This window comes from Chrysemys picta, chromosome 8, assembly GCF_011386835.1.
Source record: "Chrysemys picta bellii isolate R12L10 chromosome 8, ASM1138683v2, whole genome shotgun sequence".
Classification (NCBI taxonomy): domain Eukaryota; kingdom Metazoa; phylum Chordata; order Testudines; family Emydidae; genus Chrysemys; species Chrysemys picta.
Window position 1 is genome coordinate 97,340,979 of NC_088798.1, and position 19,170 is coordinate 97,360,148.

The 19,170-nt window shown below is 43.3% G+C and overlaps 1 protein-coding gene across 10 annotated transcripts in view; it reads right to left on the reverse strand.

Annotated features, from left to right (window-relative positions):
• The window catches only part of FSTL4 (follistatin like 4), a 540,889-nt gene that overhangs the window by 71,275 nt on the left and 450,444 nt on the right, over positions 1-19,170 (reverse strand). For all 10 annotated transcript variants that reach the window (XM_042850015.2, XM_065555940.1, XM_065555942.1 and 7 more), the window contains one exon: positions 14,231-14,397. In XM_042850015.2, coding sequence (XP_042705949.2) covers positions 14,231-14,397 — 167 coding nt within the window. The remainder of the gene's footprint in view (positions 1-14,230; positions 14,398-19,170) is intronic.

Genomic DNA, 19,170 nt, shown 5'->3' on the forward strand with positions numbered 1-19,170 from the left:
AAACCCTAAACTGGGATGTGGTACAGCCCTGTAGGCAAAAAGCAACTGCTGCAACACGAGGTCCCAATCATTGGAGTGTTCATTTACAAATTTACGTATCATGGCCCCCAAAGTTCCATTAAACCTCTCCACCAGGCCATTGGTTTCATGGTGGTAAGGGGTGGCAACCAAGTGATTCACCCCATGAGCTTCCCACAGGTTTTCCATGGTTCCTGCCAGGAAGTTAGTTCCCGAATCTGTAAGGATGTCGGAGGGCCAACCTACCCTGGCAAAAATGTCTGTTAATGCCTGGCACACACTTTTAGCCCTGGTGTTGCTTAAGGGTACTGCTTCCGGCCATCGGGTAGCAAAATCCATGAAAGTCAGTACGTACTGCTTTCCTCTGGGTGTCTTCTTTGGGAAAGGACCCAGAATATCTACAGCTACGCGCTGAAATGGGACCTCAATTATGGGTAGTGGCTGGAGAGGGGCTTTAACCTGGCCTTGGGGCTTTCCCACTCGTTGGCACACCTCACAAGACCGGACATATTTAGCAACGTCCTTGCCCATTCCCTCCCAGTGGAAGGACTTCCCCAACCGGTCTTTGGTTCTGTTCACCCCAGAATGGCCACTGGGATGATCATGGGCTAAGCTCAAGAGCTTTACCCGATACTTAGTGGGAACTACCAACTGTCTTTGAGGATGCCAGTCTTCCTGGTGCCCACCAGAAATAGTCTCCTTGTATAAAAGTCCTTGTTCTACAACAAACCGGGATCGGTTAGAAGAGCTGAGAGGCGGTGGGGTGCTCCGCGCCGCCGCCCAAGCTTTCTGAAGGCTGTCATCTGCTTCCTGCTCGGCCTGGAACTGTTCCCTTGATGCTGGAGACATCAGTTCCTCCTTGGACTGTGGACTGGGGCTTGGTCCCTCTGGAAGCGATGCAGGTGCTGGGGCTGTTTCCATTGACTGTGAACTGCTGTCCGCTGGAGCACTATGTGGTAACTCAGGCTCTGGCTGAGCCTCTTGGGTAGGGTTATCTGCTGCTTCTGCCAATTCAGGCTCGCTGGTGCCCTCTGGCGTTGGAGTTGTAGACGGGTTTGCAAGCGCTGGACTCAGGGCTGGCAATGGTTCTGGTGCTGGTTGCGTTGCCAGTTCCGGTTCTGGGACTGGCTTTGGCTGGGTCTCTGGGATTGGATCCACTACGGCTGTTGCAGTCGTTGGCAGGGGATCCAGTTCCACCACCTTTGTCTGGGTCTCCGGTAACACAGACGGGGCCCTGGTGGACGGCTCAGGAACAGGGATGGGGGTGAAAGCTTGCTTAGCCTGGCTGCAGGTGACTATTCCCACCCTCTTGGCTACCTTCACATGGTTGGCCAAGTCTTCTCCCAGCAGCATGGGAATGGGATAATTGTCATAGACTGCAAAAGTCCACATTCCTGACCAGCCCTTGTACTGGACATGCAACGTGGCTGTAGGTAAGGTTACAGATTGTGACACGAAGGGTTGAATTGTCACTGTAGCCTCTGGGTTGATGAGTTTGGGGTCCACTAGGGATTGGTGGATAGTTGACACTTGAGCCCCAGTGTCCCTCCAAGCGGTAACCTTCTTTCCGCCCACTCTCAAGGTTTCCCTTCGCTCCGAGGGTATGAGAGAGGCATCTGGGTTTGGGGATCTTTGGTGTGATTGGGGTGTAATGAACTGTAATCGGTTGGGGTTCTTGGGGCAGTGAGCCTTTATATGTCCCAGTTCATTACATTTAAAACATCGCCCTGCTAAGGTATCACTGGGACGATGTTGGTTGGTGGATACTGCTGTGGTGGGGTGAGAAGGCGTCTGGTGTTTCCCTTGGGATGTGGGTGGGGCCTTGGGTTGTCCCCGGTGGTAAGGTTTTGTTTCGGCTTGCCCCTTCTGATATTCGCTCCAACTGCTACTAGTTTTTTTCTTTTCTGCCACCTCCACCCATTGGGCTCCAATCTCCCCCGCCTCAGTTACAGTTTTGGGCTTCCTATCTAGGATGTACCTTTCTATTTCCTCAGGAACACCCTCTAAAAACTGCTCCATTTTTACTAGGGAAAGCAGATCTTCCAGAGATTGAACATTTGCTCCTGATACCCAGGCATCACAATTTTTGTCAATGTGGTAGGCATGACGGGTAAATGACACATCGGGTTTCCACTTTAGGGCTCTGAACCGCCGACGGGCATGCTCGGGTGTTAGCCCCATTCTGAGTCTGGCCTTGTTTTTAAAAAGTTCATAACTGTTCATGTGTTCCTTAGGCATTTCAGCCGCCACCTCTGCTAAGGGTCCACTGAGCTGCGGCCTCAGCTCTACCATGTACTGGTCTGTAGCGATGCTGTATCCAAGGCAGGCCCTTTCAAAATTTTCTAAGAAGGCCTCAGTATCATCGCCTGCCTTGTAGATGGGGAATTTTCTGGGATGGGAAGTGGTACCTGGAGGGGGGTTGTTAGCATTGGCTGGTGCATCCTGCTTAGCTTTTGCCACTTCCAGTTCATGCTTCCTTTCTTTTTCTCTCTCCTCCATCTCTTTTTCTTTCAGCTCCATAGTTCTCTTGTGAGCCTCCTCTTTGGCTTTTTCCAGCTCCATCTCTCTTTCATGGGCCTCCTTTTTGGCTTTTTCTTCTCTTTCTTTTAGCTCCATCTCTCTCCTGTGGGCCTCCTCTTTGGCTTTCTCCTCTCTGTCTCTCAGCTCTATCTCTCTCTTGTGGGCCTCCTCTTTGGCTTTTTCTTCTTTGGTAGTCATTTTCCTGTTTTCTTGTGCTGGGTCACCCCCTTTGCAGTTGACAAACTGGGAAGCTCTCAGCTCTGGCTGCTGCAGAGTTAACAGTAACTTTCTAACTAGCTACTCCCGAGGATGTAAAAAGAAAAAAAAACAATTCAGCTTGTAAATACCTTTTACCAGTCATTTGCTAATTGAACCCTTCTCTTAACAAAGGACCTGTAAAAAAAACTTAACACCTCTGCCTTCAGGCAAGGAGAGATAAGATATGCATCTATCTACTTCCAGCTCGGCTTTCCAAGCAGCTAGAAGGAAAAAAAAAATCTCACTGGCTTTTGGGTTTAAAATGATCCCACCGCTATTCACCATGTCAGGACTGAGATCCCCACTTTGAACTTTAGGGTACAAATGTAGGGGCCTGCATAAAAACTTCTAAGCTTAATTACCAGCTTAGCTCTGGTTCGGCTGCCACCATTTTCAATGGATTCCCTCCCTGGGAAACCTTGAAAAACCTTCACCAAATCCCTGGTGAAAACAAATCCAACCCCTTGGATTTAAAACAAGGGGAAATTAACCATTCCCCTCCTTCCTCCCACCAACTCCTGGTGAATCAAGATCCAAAACCCCTTTGGATCTAAAACAAGGAAAAAATCAATCAGGTTCTTAAAAAGAAGGTTTTTAATTAAAGAAAAAGGTAAAAATCATCTCTGTAAAATCAGTATGGAAATCAACCTTACAGGGTAATCAAACTTAAAGAGCTCAGAGGACTCCCCTCTAGTCTCAGGTTCAAAGTACAGCAAACAAAGAGAAACACTCTAGTAAAAGGTACATTTACAAGTTGAGAAAACAAAGGAAAACTAACACGCCTTGCCTGGCTATTTACTTACAAGTTTGAAATAGGAGAGACTTGCTTAGAAAGATGTGGAGAACCTGGATTGATGTCTGGTCCCTCTCATTCCCGGAGAACGAACACACTCCCAAAACAAAGAACACAAACAAAAGCCTTCCCCCCCCCAAGATTTGAAAGTATCTTGTCCCCTAATTGGTCCTTTAGGTCAGATGCCAGCCAGGTACCTGAGCTTCTTAACCCTTTACAGGGAAAAGGATTTTGGAGTCTCTGGCCAGGAGGGATTTATAGTACTGTACACAGGACAGCTATTACCCTTCCCTTTATAGTTATGACAGTCCGACTCAGTAGTTTGCTATTCTGGCAGAGGAAAGAGTTTTCTGTAGTTGGAATGCTGGGAGACCAGGTGCCAACTCTTGCCAAGCACTGACAAATTCATTGCTGAAAACCAGTCTGTTTCACATACGTCAGAGGCGAGGAACTTATGGCCCGTGGGCCGGATCTGGCCCATTGCTTAATTTCATCTGGCAAGTCTTGGCACCCCCCTGTTGGGCTGGAGCCATGAGTGCTGGCTTGCCCTGCTGCGGGCGGGAAGCCCCAAGCCTCCACGCCCGCCATCCCACCATGGGACTGCAGCCGCGAGTGCCACTCACCCTGCCGTGGGGGGAAGCCCCGAGGTTCCCCCCGCCCCCACAGGTGAGTTGAACATTTTATATTTTTCTCTCTCAACCCTCCCCCCCAAATTAAGTTGCTTTTTACTTGTGTGTGGCCCGCAATTGATTTTTTACATGGGTCAATGGCCCGTGATAGAAAAAAGGTTCTCCACCCCTGATGTATGTGTTACTACAATTAAGATGGCTATTATCATAGAATCATAGAATATCGGGGTTGGAAGGGACCTCAGGAGGTCATCTAGTCCAATCCCCTGCTCAAAGCAGGACCAATTCCCAACTAAACCATCCCAGCCAGGGCTTTGTCAAGCCTGACCTTAAAAACCTCTAAGGAAGGAGATTCCACCACCTCCCTAGGTAACCCATTCCAGTGCTTCACCACCCTCCTAGTGAAAAAGTTTTTCCTAATATCCAACCTAAACCTCCCCTACTGCAACTTGAGACCATTACTCCTTGTTCTGTCATCAGGTACCACTGAGAACAGTCTAGATCCATCCTCTTTGGAACCCCCTTTCAGGCAGTTGAAAGCAGCTATCAAATCCCCCCTCACTCTTCTCTTCTACAGACTAAACAATCCCAGTTCCCTCAGCCTCTCCTCATAAGTCATGTGCTCCAGCCCCCTAACCATTTTTGTTGCCCTCCGCTGGACTCTTTCCAATTTTTCCACATCCTTCTTGTAATGTGGGGCCCAAAACTGGACACAGTACTCCAGATGAGGCCTCACCAATGTCGAATAGAGGGGAATGATCACGTCCCTCGATCTGCTGGCAATGCTTATAACAATGTGTTTACTCTTTGTGAAATCCTTGTAAATTAATGCATGTATTAATCTCAACTGTACTACCTTTATCACATGCTATAAAGTCATATTTAAGTTTTTGCTTTATGACTGTAAAAAAATGTTTGCTCTGAAACTGTGAACCCAGTCAGGAGGGATCTTCTTCCAATCATCAAGAAGCCTATCAAAACCAAATAGGCCTTTGTGGGACATAACAATACACAGATGGAGCTACAAAACAGAAGCACAGATCCCCAGGATCAACATGGTCAGCCTAGGGTGACCAGATGTCCCAATTTTATAGGGACAGTCCTGATATTTGGGGCTTTGTCTGATATACGCACCTATTACCCCCATCCCGATTTTTCACACTTGCTGTCTGGTTACCCTAGTTCAGTGGTTCTCAAACTTTTGCAGTGGTGACCCCTTTCACATAGCAAGCCCCTGAGTGCGATCCCTCCTTATAAATTAAAAACACTTTTTTATATATTTAACACCATTATAAATGCTGGAGGCAAAGCGGGGTTTGGGGTGGAGGCTGACAGCTTGTGACCCCCAATGTAATAACCTCGTGACCCCGAGGGGTCCCAACCCCCACTTTGAGAACCACTGCCCTAGTTAGCCCTGAAAGACATTCAGAGCTGATAGAGGACTACAAGTCTGTCACCTTTTAAAACCGTAGATTGCAACTCGTTTATGCATATATGCTTACTGCTTTAACTTTGGAATAACTCTTTAGTTAGCCTATTACAGGATTGGCTACAAGCATTGTCTTTGGTGAGAAATCTAAAGTACAAATTGACCTGGGGTATAGGACTGGTTTTCTTAGGACTGGGAGCAACCTGAGTATTTTGAGATCTTTGGTGTATAACAACCGACTGTCACTAAGTTGAGCTTGCCTGGGTGGCAAGATAGACTGGAACGTCCAAGGAGAGTGTCTGTGACTCCATGGTAAGACTGTTATAGTGCTTCAGAAGTTCACCTTTGTTACTAGGTTGGTAAAATCTAATTATTGAGGTCTCTGCCATGCTTCTTGACAATCTGTCCTGAGGGTTGGCACTCCCAGTTGTGAACCACTCCAGACAGCATGACAGTAGCTAAATGATGGTTTTCAATCTGCAAAAGCTTGCCTTTTTTGTTTTCATCAAGAAGGTAAGAACTAAAATATTTTATTTCATTGTGAAGCAGTGGAAATGTGATTTCTTTTTGCTGGTTTTGCTGGCAGTGTGACTCTGACTATTTTTTAATCCGTTCAGTGCTGTGCTTTGCTCAGAACTGATGTTTCTTTAAATGGGATTATTATTAAACCCTATTCACAGGTGATGAGCATGATCGCCTGTGTTAGTCATATCACATGGCAGCATGTAATCGGAAGTGTCTTGAGTTTCTGAAGCGAAGTACTGTACCGTCTCATGATTGAATCATTAGGTGCAAACACTGACCATCATTTTTAAAACTGGGTGACTAAAATTGGGCATATATTTAAGCACCTAAAATCATGCCACTTATTTATGTGCCAAATTGTAGATTTAGGTGCCTTAGTGTAGGTGAAAATATATGTCTCTGTTCTCAAAATTGTAGTGAAAGGTATGAGAGCTGAAGAAAGTTTGGAGAAAAGATCAGTTGTCTAATAGATGTTACATAAAAATAATATTGTATATAAAAGTCTTTGAGGCTTCTGGGTCTTCTCAACATGAACTGTTTGACCAAGTACCACTGTAGCTATTCTAATATCTGTTTTACGGGGAGGGTGGCTAGAGGCTGTACTGAAGGTCCACAAATTGGATCTCTGAAGAGCTATTTTGCAAGTGACTAACCAGTGAGCTGGCTGCAGCTCAACTCAGACAAGATGGAGGTGATGCTGGTGGAAAAGGGGAAACAAAGAATTGTTCTCTCTTTTGAGAGTGGTGCCTTCCCTTTGTGAAGGGGCTTCTCAGTCTTCTCAATAGCTACTGGATCTCCAGGTACCAGTATTTTTTTCACTTTGCCTGCCCAAGAGATTGAAGACTTTCCTTTCTGATCCAGACTTCATAACAACTACAGTGGTACCTGGCACTCCAGTAGCTAGCAGGAATCCAAAAATTCCCAGACTGATAACCTTCTTGAGGAAGTTTAAACTACTGCAGTACACTCTATATGGGGCTACTGCTGAAGACAACTTAGAAAGTGCACTTATTTGTTACCTCTTATTTGTCTCCTTTCTAAGGTAAACAATCCCAATCTTTTAATCTCTCTTCACATGAGAGTTATTTTCCATTATATTCCTCACTCTGCTCTAAACCTGCTCATACTCTGTAATCTCTGTTCTGAGGTGAAGTGACCAGTACCGCACATAGTACTCAAGATGAGAGAATGCCATCAGTTTATATAATAGCCTTATAATCTCACACCTTTTCAGGGTAAGAAAATCAAAAAGAGTGAAAAGTGTTGAATAAAGCTTTTTTTTTTCTTTTAAGAAAAATTCCAATTAATAAAAATAAAAAAGCATAATGCTAGAGTGAATGTGTAGAATTGCTAGTGGACAGCTCTATAAAAGGGGAAAACTGGAGACACAATGGAGAATTTAGCCCTTCTGTACTTGTCACAAGATAAATGAATTGATACACACAGGCTACAGAAGTAAGCAAATTATATTCTGCATTTTGTTAACTCCTGGGAGCATACTCTTTAAGGGAAATTATTGATTTTTCATCAAACAAGTAGAAAGATGAGCCATAAATTAGCTACTAAGTACTCCTGCTTCCATGCATTTAATTCCCTTGTGTGTCTTCAACAAGGAAGCAATTGACTTTTGGGGTTTGCGTTTGTCTCTAATCAAATCTTTAGACAGCACGTAACTTTCATTCTATCCAGCATCAGCATCAAACCTATATCTTAATAATATGTAATAAAAAAAACCCATATTTTTGGACTAATGACCTAAATGGAGATTTAAATGAAACTGTACAGATTAATGTGAAATGTGTAATGGAAGGCAGAGATGAATTTATGTATTAGCTACTATGAAACTCTTGGCAAGCCAACCATTTCTTGTTTTCTTGGATTCTGCAGTCCAATTGTTATGGTTAAATTGTAAGCCCAATTGTTCACATATCTTTTGTTTCCATATTTCTGGAGGAGGCACTCAGTTATTTTATAAATTTAGATAAATTCCAACATCTCTGGTGAAACATATGAGTTTAAAACCATTCTACGTGCCAGTTCTTTACACAGACCAATATGAAACAGCTCTGCAGATATTATAAATGCAGTGGGATCTATAATTTGATTTATTATATTTTGGACTTAGGAGTGGTTTCCTAATTAAATATATTAGCAAATGCTCCAATTGTTCTTGGAGAGCAAAATGATACACTTTAGAAAGAAAACAATTTAATCATTTAACTCTTTATAATTAGATAACCCGTTATCACTAGCTAAAGCATCTACATCTCAACTAAGGGTCAAATATAAAAAATAAATTTTCTTTGCAAGAAAACTGATGTGGCTTCTTTTACTTCATAGTCACAAAGGCTCTCCTTATGATTAAATATTAGTTTGGTGTTTAAGGCAATCCTAAATATTTTCATGGGGGGAAAAAAACATTTAATTACATGTGTCATTAGGATGGCATTTTATAATAGCGATGTGACTGAATTCATTAACGGAGCTCTTAATAGATCAGACAAGACAAATTATTATTGTGCTACTCATGAAAGCTTCTCCTTAAATAAGCAGCGAAAAGTGATTAATATTTTGTTGCCAATCAAAATGTCTCAAAAATATTATAAAGAAAAAAGGCATATAAATAACAAGGTTTTTTAATCTTCTAGTTTTAGTGTCTATGTAAATTCAGGATTAATCCAGTCTTTTGTTGTCCGTCTTTGTCAATTCCTATTTTAATTTAGATCATATTTCTGTCTTCTCACAGTACATTTATCAAGAGGCTGAACAGAGCAGTAAAATACAGCTAAATCACTTAGTCGTAGAGTATTCCTAGTTCTGTTCCACAGCTTGCTGGAAGGATTCTGATTACCACTCCCGGTCGGGTTTATATCTTGATCTGGTTTCCTGTATAACCATTAGCGTTTAGAGGAGGGAGAGTCTAATTGAAGTATAATATGTGGGTTTTTCTGAGTGCATGAAGATCCAGTAGGTTTGTGTGTGATTGCAACTGTGCCAGAAGCAGGGAGGATTTCCCTGAAGTTAAAAAGGTACAATTAATCTCCTGCTGCACTTCCAATTAGCCAAATTGCTAACCTTATTGTGAAAAGCAGAAATGCAATTGAGTTTCTGCTTGAGGCGTACTAAAAGAAAAAACTGAAGTAATTTAATTAACCGACTTCAAGTATATTAAGAAGCATACTGTCTTTGCTTTCTTTCCCCCAATGCCTTTAAATAGAACATTGAATAATGTGAATTTCAGTACTCACAAGAGACACTGCAAAGCATCACAGTCAACCTTTAAATTATCTAATGTAGCTTATATCCAACTGGAGCAATGGTGCACAAATCTCGGAGTTGACAACCACATTGCAAACCTGAATGGCAAAAATTACTAGCCTTTCCAGTCCCATGTGCTCAGTCACCCAAGAAATGCCTATGCATACATACCAAGATGCAACATCATCATGTCAAATGCAACTTCATGTTGCTTGGGATACAATGTTGTGAGATTGTGACAAAAGGGAATGACCTTGGAAAGTGGTGTCAATGCCAATATACCATGTTTTTGATCCACGGCACTGAGGAGGTAAGGAAGTGATGCTTAATTCTGGAATCACCTGCAGAGACTGGTGCCTCATTTTCAGAACTGAGTAGCACTGACACACTGCTGCTTCATATATTCACATCCCAGTTCCCTACCTGAAGAATGGGTTGAGAAAGACAATTGTATGGACATGAGATTCCCCCACTCTGAGGATGCTGATTTAATGATGTTTAGAGAGGGCGTGAGACATGCAGTCAGTTTCCGTAGATGTTCCCTACACTTAGACCATAGTTACTGAGAGGTATCTAGTGGGTAAATTATGACTTTCTAGTGGCAACCACTGTATTCATCCCTCAAATCTCCTCCTCCTGAGCAATGCATAAAACACACAGCCTCTCCCCACCTGCTAGATGATGTATGTGAACCCACAGAGTCCTTTAGATTATTTTGATAAAGGGCTGGAGGGGAAAGATCGTAATTCCAAAACCTACTGTGTGACATCACTAACAACAAGAAGGAATAATACAGATGCCTGTGGAGTGTAAGTAGTAGTAAAAGTCTTTGGAGATTAGTTACAGGAAAAGATGTCAAGGTGTTTCATGGCTGCAAAAGCTGTTTACTGTAATACCATGTGTTAGATGACAAGATAGTAAACTGTGATGTGAAACATTAAAATGGAAAAACAGATATTGCTTCTCCTCCATGTAAGTCTTTGCAAGTGCCATTTTGATAAACTTTCCAGTGATATCCCCTTAGAAAGAGGCCTAGCCAGCATGAATAACTGAGAGCAGAGACAGGTTTAAAAAGGGAATGATTGGCTGAGGTCAGGTCCAAAGTGAATACTACTCAAAGGAGTGATGAGATTGTGCAGAAATGATTCCATTTACGCATTAGGACATATTTCCTCTTAACATTCAAATACAAGTCTTGTTTCTAATCAACTAACCAATACCAGGCACAGCTGTAAATCATGTAAACCAGAGTCCACTTGTTCCAATGCAAAATTTATGTGATTTTAAAAAGGAATAAAAGTGTACTTGATTTTGAAAGTTTTCTCTTAAAAATTCTAATATAACAAAAAAGTTAGATATGATCTGAAACCTCAAACCAAGCACCTTCTAATTTAAAATAGGGTTACCATATTTCCACAATCAAAAGAGAGGACACTGGAGGAGGGGGAAGCCCCGCCCCCACCCCACCCCACCCCACCCCATCCACTCACTCCCACTTCCCACCCCCTGACTGCCCCCCTCAGAACCCCAACCCCCCCTGCTTCTTGTCCCCTGACTGCCCCCTGCTGAGAACCCCCCACCCTAACTGCCCCCCCAGGACCCTGTCTGTCCCCTGACTGCCCGACCCTTATCCACTCGCATGGGTGGCAGGGTTGTAGAAATTTTGGTGATGCCCAGAGCCCACCCTCCGCACCTGCCTAAGGCTCTGGGAGGAGGGTCGGGTGGGGGGAGGAGGTCTGGGGTGCAGGTCCTGGGCTGGGGATTAGGGTGCAGGAGGGGTGCAGGGTGCAGGCTCTGGGATAGAGTTTGGGTGCTGGGTGCAGGCTCCGGGCTGGGGCAGGGGGTGGGTGTGCAGGAGGGGGCGAGGGGTGCAGGCTCTGGGATGGAGTTTGGGGGTGGGAGGCAGTGCAAAGGGAGGGGGTGCAGGCTTTGGGAGAGAGTTTGAGGGCAGGAGGGGGTGTGTGGGAAGGGGGAGGGGGTTTGGGAGGGAGTTTGGGGATAGGAGGGGATGCAGGGGTGAGGGCTGTGGGTCTGAGGATGAGGGGTTCATGATGCAGGAGGGGGCTCAGGGATGGAGCAGAGGATTAGGGTGTGGGGGGATGAGGGCTCTGGCTGGGGCTGGGGATGAGGGGTTCATGATGCAGGAGGAGGCTCAGGGATGGAGCAGAGGATTAGGGTGCGGGGGGATGAGGGCTCTGGCTGAGGGGTTTGGGGCGTTGGAGAGGCTCGGGGCTAGGGTGGAAGGGCAGGGTAAGGGCAGCCTGTCTTTCCATTAGTGGATGGGGGACGCTAGGACCCGGGGGCAGCAGACAGCAGTTGCTGCTGGCTCTGGCAGTACAAGCAGGCAAAGGAGAAGCAGGCAGGGAGGTGGGGTCCCGCGGGGGGGGGGGTGGCAGGTGGAGGCCGGGAACCCATCCAACCCTCCCCCACTCCCTGACTGCCCCTCCCCCCCGGACTCCCCTTACCATTCTGGCTCCACGTGTAGGCAAAACACGCTGCCCGGTGGGTCGGTTTGTGTGTTACACAGGGCTGCAGACAGAGGGAGGGGAAAGCAGGAGAGGGCTCTGGCTGCTGGAGGCCAATGGGACGGCTCAATTAGCCCAGCTGCCCAATCAGCAGCCGCACTTTGCATGGAAGGGAGGGAGGGAGGCGAGGGAGAAAAAACCCCCAGACATTTTAACCTTGTTACCAATTCCTCTCGGACGGCTATTTAGAGACGCAAAAGCCGGACATGTCCGGGGAAATACGGACGGATGGTAACCCTATTTAAAAGTATGTTGGAATTTAAATTCCTGGACTTTGGTTTTGGTTCCAGGTCACAAAAGGGGCCTCCAGTGTGGATGTGGACAGTATCTCCTAAGAACAGTATCTCCTGATCTCATGGATTTCCCCTATTTTTAGCTGAAATCTTGTAAAAACCTACTTTTGAGTGTGAAGATTCAAAACAGTTAAACCTGAACCCTAGCCCTACTTTAACCTTGAGCTTGACCACCAAATCCTGGCTTAAACCTAATCCAGAGCTGGATACTAAAACAGTCTTCTCAGACCATATCTAGTGAAAATTATAGCCAAAAAAGTCTGTTCCTGGACTCCTGATTAACATGATGCTGACTGACTTGTGATTAGCTAAACTAAACATTTTGGTGAGATATGCAGCCTTCACCACCTACAAATAACAAACCTAGTCTGGACCAGAAAGAGTCTAATTCCAGAAGAATATCTGTACCAAATAGTAAACACATAGTTATTTGTTAACAAAACCACACAATGCATTTTATGTCATGTCACTTTCCTGCTATAATTTTGAAAGCCACAATCCTGCACTTAGTATCTTGGCAAGATTCCATGCAATTGTACTGCCAATGACCCAGAAGTGGTTATTCACATCATACCGTTGAAGGATATTTATAAGAAATCAGGTCAGGTATACTGGCTTCTGGCTAGCTTTGCTACCCTGCCTGTCTTCATTAAAGTTCCTCTACATTCCTATGTTAATATTATAGCAATATGTTGCTGGTTTCAAGTTGCATTTCAATATCATGTTCCAGATGGCAACAAGAATTACACTTGAAAAGGGTAGCATTGGCTTTGATGGAAAGAACAGAATGTTTAGAAAGGTGAACATAGCCAATTTGTGCTTGCAATAAAATAGTTTTTTGGGAAAAAAGATTCCCTGCATCGAGGACACAGGTGCACGCATGCACACACACAAAATTTTCATACAGTGGCAAAGAAAAATGCAATACCAAGGTGCAGTGTTCACTTATATCCCGTACTTTGTAGTTTTCATTTTTTAATGCAGACAGTAAAACAATGGCTTCTCTACATTTCAGCAATCCAGATTCCACAACAATTTAGTGGGATATAATACTGTATATATCAGCTCTTAACCTAAATTAATAAATATTAGACTTAACAAGAGCTGAAAAAAAATATAAATCAACTAATATTGTTCTGTAATTAAAATAAACCTGATTTACTGCGTATTTTAATGCTGAAAGAAAAGAAATAGGCACCATATTTTCTGCACACTATTTCCCATCCTCTCTAAAATGAAATGTTATTAATGATATGAATAAGCTTTTAACATTATTCAAGTCTTTTCTTTAATATAGTCTATAACTCGCCAAGTTAATGTAAAAAAGCACAAAGAAAGAAAGCAGCTAGCCCAAGTATTCATAATTAGGCATCAACATAGGGCAGTAGGATGAGTTAATAGATACACAGGTTCCTTCCTGGATGGGCATTGTCATGCCCTATAGAATGAGCTGAAACTTCAAACTTCCCAACAACCAACCAGTAGCTCATGAAAGGTTTAGCCCTGATCATCCCAAAATATAAGTGGAGAGTGGGAGAAAAGGGGGTAAAATGTATATTATTTTACTGGATGTATAGGAGAGATTTCAGTCAACTACAGACTTGTGGTTTCTCATGATAGATAAATATGTTTCTCCTCACTGGGAATAAGATGGCTGGGAGATTCATGGCTTATGTAGCCAGTTTGCCCATGATTTTTAGGGTTGGCACCCATGGGCCCTCGGTCTCACTGGACTGTCATGAACCATGAGGGATGAAATGTTGGTGGTAGGTGTTATTGTACTACGTTACCCATGCTCCAGCTGTTTACTTTGTCTGACTCAGTTTCCTTTTCCTCCCTAGTCATAGTCCATACTGAAACAAAATATCCATCTTCCAATATTCCATTATAATAAAACAGATCACTTAAAGGTATCATCTTTTAAATGAACAGTCATACGCAATCCACTAGAAAGCAAATTCAAATCACAATTCAAAACTTACGTTGATATCTTCCAAATCTAAGAAGTTCAGTATGATTCCATTGCGTTTCCAGATAATTGGGGGCTTAAGAGTTCCATGGATGGCACAGGTCAATACAGCGCTCAGTCCAACTGTTACTGTGGTAACGCTAATCTTCTGTTCCTCTGGAAGCGTGAGTTGAACCACCTCTGGAAAAAGGAAGGGAAAAAAGGGAGAAATTATCAATACCGAAACGAAGCCATTATTTTCCCATTGATTCTTTGGGAAGATTTCAGCTTTGACAAAGATATACACAGTAAAAAGGATCAGCCTAAGCAACAAACCAAAATAGGATACATTGCAATGAAATCTTCTATTATAACTAGCTCATGCTCTTTGGATGTCAGACAGCTTCCTTGCTAATTTAAGAAGAGCAGTGATATCAGACATGCTCATTTCCGCCACAAAGAAGCAGAATTAAAATTACATATACTGCATCAACAACATATTTTAACTGCATTTTTGAGTAAACCTATCTGGTTTGAATGTTTAAAGTAAAATATGGAGGCTACCAGTAAGAAAAAAATCAACATTTGCCAAATATTACGTGGCATGTGAGGTACCACTTTTTTCCTCTATTAAGAAATTGCAACATCTTTCCTATATTTTAAATTTAAAATTTTAATTAATTTTGATTTGCACCTACATCTAAAATACATGCCTAGTTCAGGCTCTAGGCCTAATATTTCTTTAAAACCAAAGAATGTCATACTGTTTTCCTGGCCAATGGTTATAAAGATGTGTTCGCATCTTTTGCCATATATGGCTGTATGTATAGGTAAGACATTTGATGTCAGAATTACTGCCAATGCAGATAGCAAGCAGCAGGGCAATCAAGCTGCTCTGTCATCAAAACCACAACCTTCACAATTTTATCTTTCCTATGTTTTTTTTCTCCTTGGCCCTATTCACAAGGCTCCTACAAGAAAAACTTGAAGCTATGTCGCATTTGAATGCTCAAAACTGGGCTTTCAAGTTAATAACCCATTAAGATGAATATGGAAAGTTCAACATCACTTTTGGTGCTATATTGCTTCAGTCTCTGGCTGCAGAACAAACAAGACAGCAGTGAATTGATTTAGAGAGCCCCTACATCTATGGAATTCAGACATCTTCTATTCCTGTGGATTTCTATTGCTTAATAGTTGCTGTATAATGCTAACTGACAGGCAGCTGCCATGAGAGAAACAGCAAAACAAGATTTTTATTTTAAGCACAAACAGTGACATTATGGAAATAAAAACTCGCGAAGAAACAGCAGGAGTCTCATCACGATTAAATAACGAGAGTTATCAGAACTGGAATTTGATTCAGATAACAGCACTTCCCCCTTAGTGCTGTCACTTCTCTGGAGACAATTTCAGGAGTATGGAAACATTAAGTACTTTTCTTCATTTTGATAGCGATGGGGATGCTTTAAGTGAGACTGTTAAAATGGGTACACCAGACATATGACATGGGCCTGTCACTAGGCAGTTGAGTGGCCATGAAAAACCAGCAACAATATTACAGCCACGCGTTACTGTGGTTCCAGACAATCTGGAATTTGTAAGGAAGACAATAGCAGGAAAATACCCGCTTCGCCTAGGGCAGATTAGCTTTTGTCAGAAACTCTGAATCACTGGATCATTTGATTGCATGCCCTCTGCTGTCTGAGGGTCTTTCTCCTTTATTCGTATCCACAGAAATTAACTAGCTGGTGTGAGACAAAGATCAAAGGAACTGATACTGCCTAGGCCACACATTTTAGGAAAAACTTACTTTGACCAATGACCAAGTTGGAATATGAAATGCTGGAGTGGGCCAATTTATTTTCCCCCAACCCTTAATTTTAATTGGCAACATAAACATCTATCCCACTTTCCCTTTCCAATTAGCTAAATGGACCCAAGTGCAGAGGGCCAGCACAGGTCATCGAATAGAATTAAATGAAACATAAGTGATGCATATGCCCTCTTCTGGACCTCTGAAGAGAGATGAACTTCATCTAATCTGAACACTCATTTGTTCACACAACCATATTGACTGATGGCCTAGAAAAATACAGGGAAGACATGGTTGTGATTTCCCCTACTTGTGAAAATCTTTATAAGGAAAATCTTTTGCACTGCTTGTATTAAAGATGCAATGTTCTCCTTTACCTTGACTTATGCCATATGCAATGTGCTAAATTAAAAGGAAAACAGCATCTATTGTTGCAACCTATGTATGAACATGAAGACTATTTTCCACATCTTTTAATTTCTTTTGACTTTTTCATTTGCATTGGCTCCTTTTGAGAAATTAACTTGGTGACTTTTCTGGTTTAGTGGGTTTTCTCCCTCTGGTTGTATTGGGAAGACTAAAAGGATTTACTTCATATGCTCCCACTGCTTGTCAATCTATCAAATGATTGTGAACATTTGTGTGCAAAGGCCTTTCATGTGGCTGGCATGTGGCATGAAACAATCATCAGCATCAAAGTAGACAGGCAGCTCAGAAAAGATGACTGCTGCATCCTTCTTATCCATATTCCCCCCAACTAAGTCACAAGGTAATTAGTGCCTAATGTGCTGCAAATTGTGTCCACTACTGGAGGTCTTAGGCTGATTCAGGACTGTAAAAAAATCAATATAACATTCCCTGTGCAGTGTGCAAGAGATCAGACCTTCTCCCACTTCATATTCCTAGGGCTACTTTAGAAAGACCACAAATTGTGGGCTAGAAAAAGTAGCTATAAAAATTACACAGTAACTCCTCACTTTAAGTCATCCCGGTTAACGTTGTTTCGTTGTTACGTTACTGATCAATTAGGGAACATGCTCATTTAAAGTTGTGCAATGCTCCACTCTTACTTGTTTGGCTGCTTGCTTTCTCCACAGCTAGCAGCCTCCTTTTGGCCCCCTCCTCCCTCTAGCGCCTCCCACTCGCCGGCAGACCCCGGGGATCAGTGCCTTCCCCCTCCTCCTCCTCCTCCCCCTCCTGCCCACGGCAATCATCTGGCTTGCGGCGTTTTGGGGGGAGGAGCGAAGACTCGGCGCACAGGCTCCCCCTCCTTGCCCTGCCTCCCTAATACCACAAACCAGCTGATTGCCCTGGGCAGGAGGCGGGGGGCGGGGGGAAGGATGGGGAAGGCTGCGGGCCGAGTCCTCGCTCCTCTCCCCTCCCTCCTGCCCCCTGAACACTGCAAGCCAGCTGATTTGCAGCATTTAGAAGGGGGGGAGGAAGGGGGAGGAGTGAGGACGCAGCGTGGGAAGTAAAGGGGGAGGAGGTGGGGGGGAGAAGAGGCAGGTCAAGGGTGGGGGCTTGGGAGAAGGAGGGGAGTAGGCGGGCTGAGGGTTGAGCCCGCCCACCCCCGCCCCTGGTGCTTGCAGAGTAGGGGAAGCTGCCGCTGCTGCACAAGGTGCTTCTCCTAGCCTACAGCACCTTCAGCCTCCTTGCCTGCCTCATCTCCAGTGCCAGTGGGCTGTGCCTGTGTGGGGTAAGGCAGGGGCACCTCCCAACTATAGTACTGTACTGTATGTACAGTATGTTTGTAAACACACAGAATGTGCACACTATTCCCTCCCCCACCCCCCCCTGCGTAGTATTCAATTGCTTATTTAAAATGTATATAATGCCTTTTGTCTGGCAAAAAATTTTTTCCCTGGAACCTAACCCCCCATTTACATTAATTCTTATGGGGAAATTGGATTCGCTTAACATCGTTTCACTTAAAGTCGCATTTTTCAGGAACATAACTACAACGTTAAGTGAGGAGTTACTGTATTAGGCTGAATTATTATTGTTATTTTCATTATGATAGCACCTAGAGACCTCAACCGGGATCAGGGCCTCATTGTGCTAGGTTCTGTACAGATACATAGTAAGCAAACAATAAATAAGTAGAGCAAAGTAGGTAAGAAAAGAGATACAAGTTCCTGCCCCCAAGCAGGAGAGAGAAAGAGTAAGAGGAGAAACAGAGTTACAGACAGGTGGAGTGACTTGCCCAATGTCACACAGTAGGTCAGTGGCAGAGCTAGGAATAGACCTCCTGAGTGAGTCCCATTTCAGATGAGTTCCCTACCCGCTAGATCACATTGCTTCTAAACTCCTTTTGTCCTTGTTCATGCAAAACTCCAACTGATGTCATCATCTTAGGTGCAATACGTAGCCATAGTTACTAATTATGACACCATATTCTATCATCATTTCCTCACTTTCTGACCTGAGAATGCATACTAGTTACATGTTTTAGTATTGTAGCTGTTTTTGCATAAAATACAGAGTTCCTTTTTATGAATACAGTATTCTGAATGTACTTGACAGGATAACAACGGTTAATTAATATAATATGTAGCATGCAGTACGGCTAATCGGGACCATCTTCCTTTAAAGAGAAATGAAATAGAGGATCATTCACTAGAGAATTGGGTTTTATTTCTTATTACATTTTTTCCTTTATCTCATGCGCTGTTTTTCACACTGCATTAAATTCTACAGAACACTCCTAAAACCTATCAACACCCTCTTCAGCAGGATTTTGTTTGAGTGATTTGCTGCAATAAAAATTAGATTTCTTTGCAAATTATAGCCAAACAGGCTTTAGTTTTGCATGTTAGAAGTGCACTAGTGGAAAACAGATCTACTTTCTAGTAAAGGAGAAAACTGAATAATTGCCATACTTTAGTAAAATAATATCCATGAGGTCACTTTGAGATTACAACACATAATAAGTACAGATCAATTGAAAAACAAAAACACAAATCCATTTTTGTTTTCTCCCCGAGTATGTTACGTTCTAAATACTTTTATATTAAAACAGTTATAATTATTTATCACGCCCTTAGTCATTGCTTTACCAAAGATCTTTGTCATTATCCAAGATAAGCTTATACAACCACGTTTATTCAGATGCAGCCCTACGTTAAATGGACATAATCAACTTAAAACCCACACTTCTC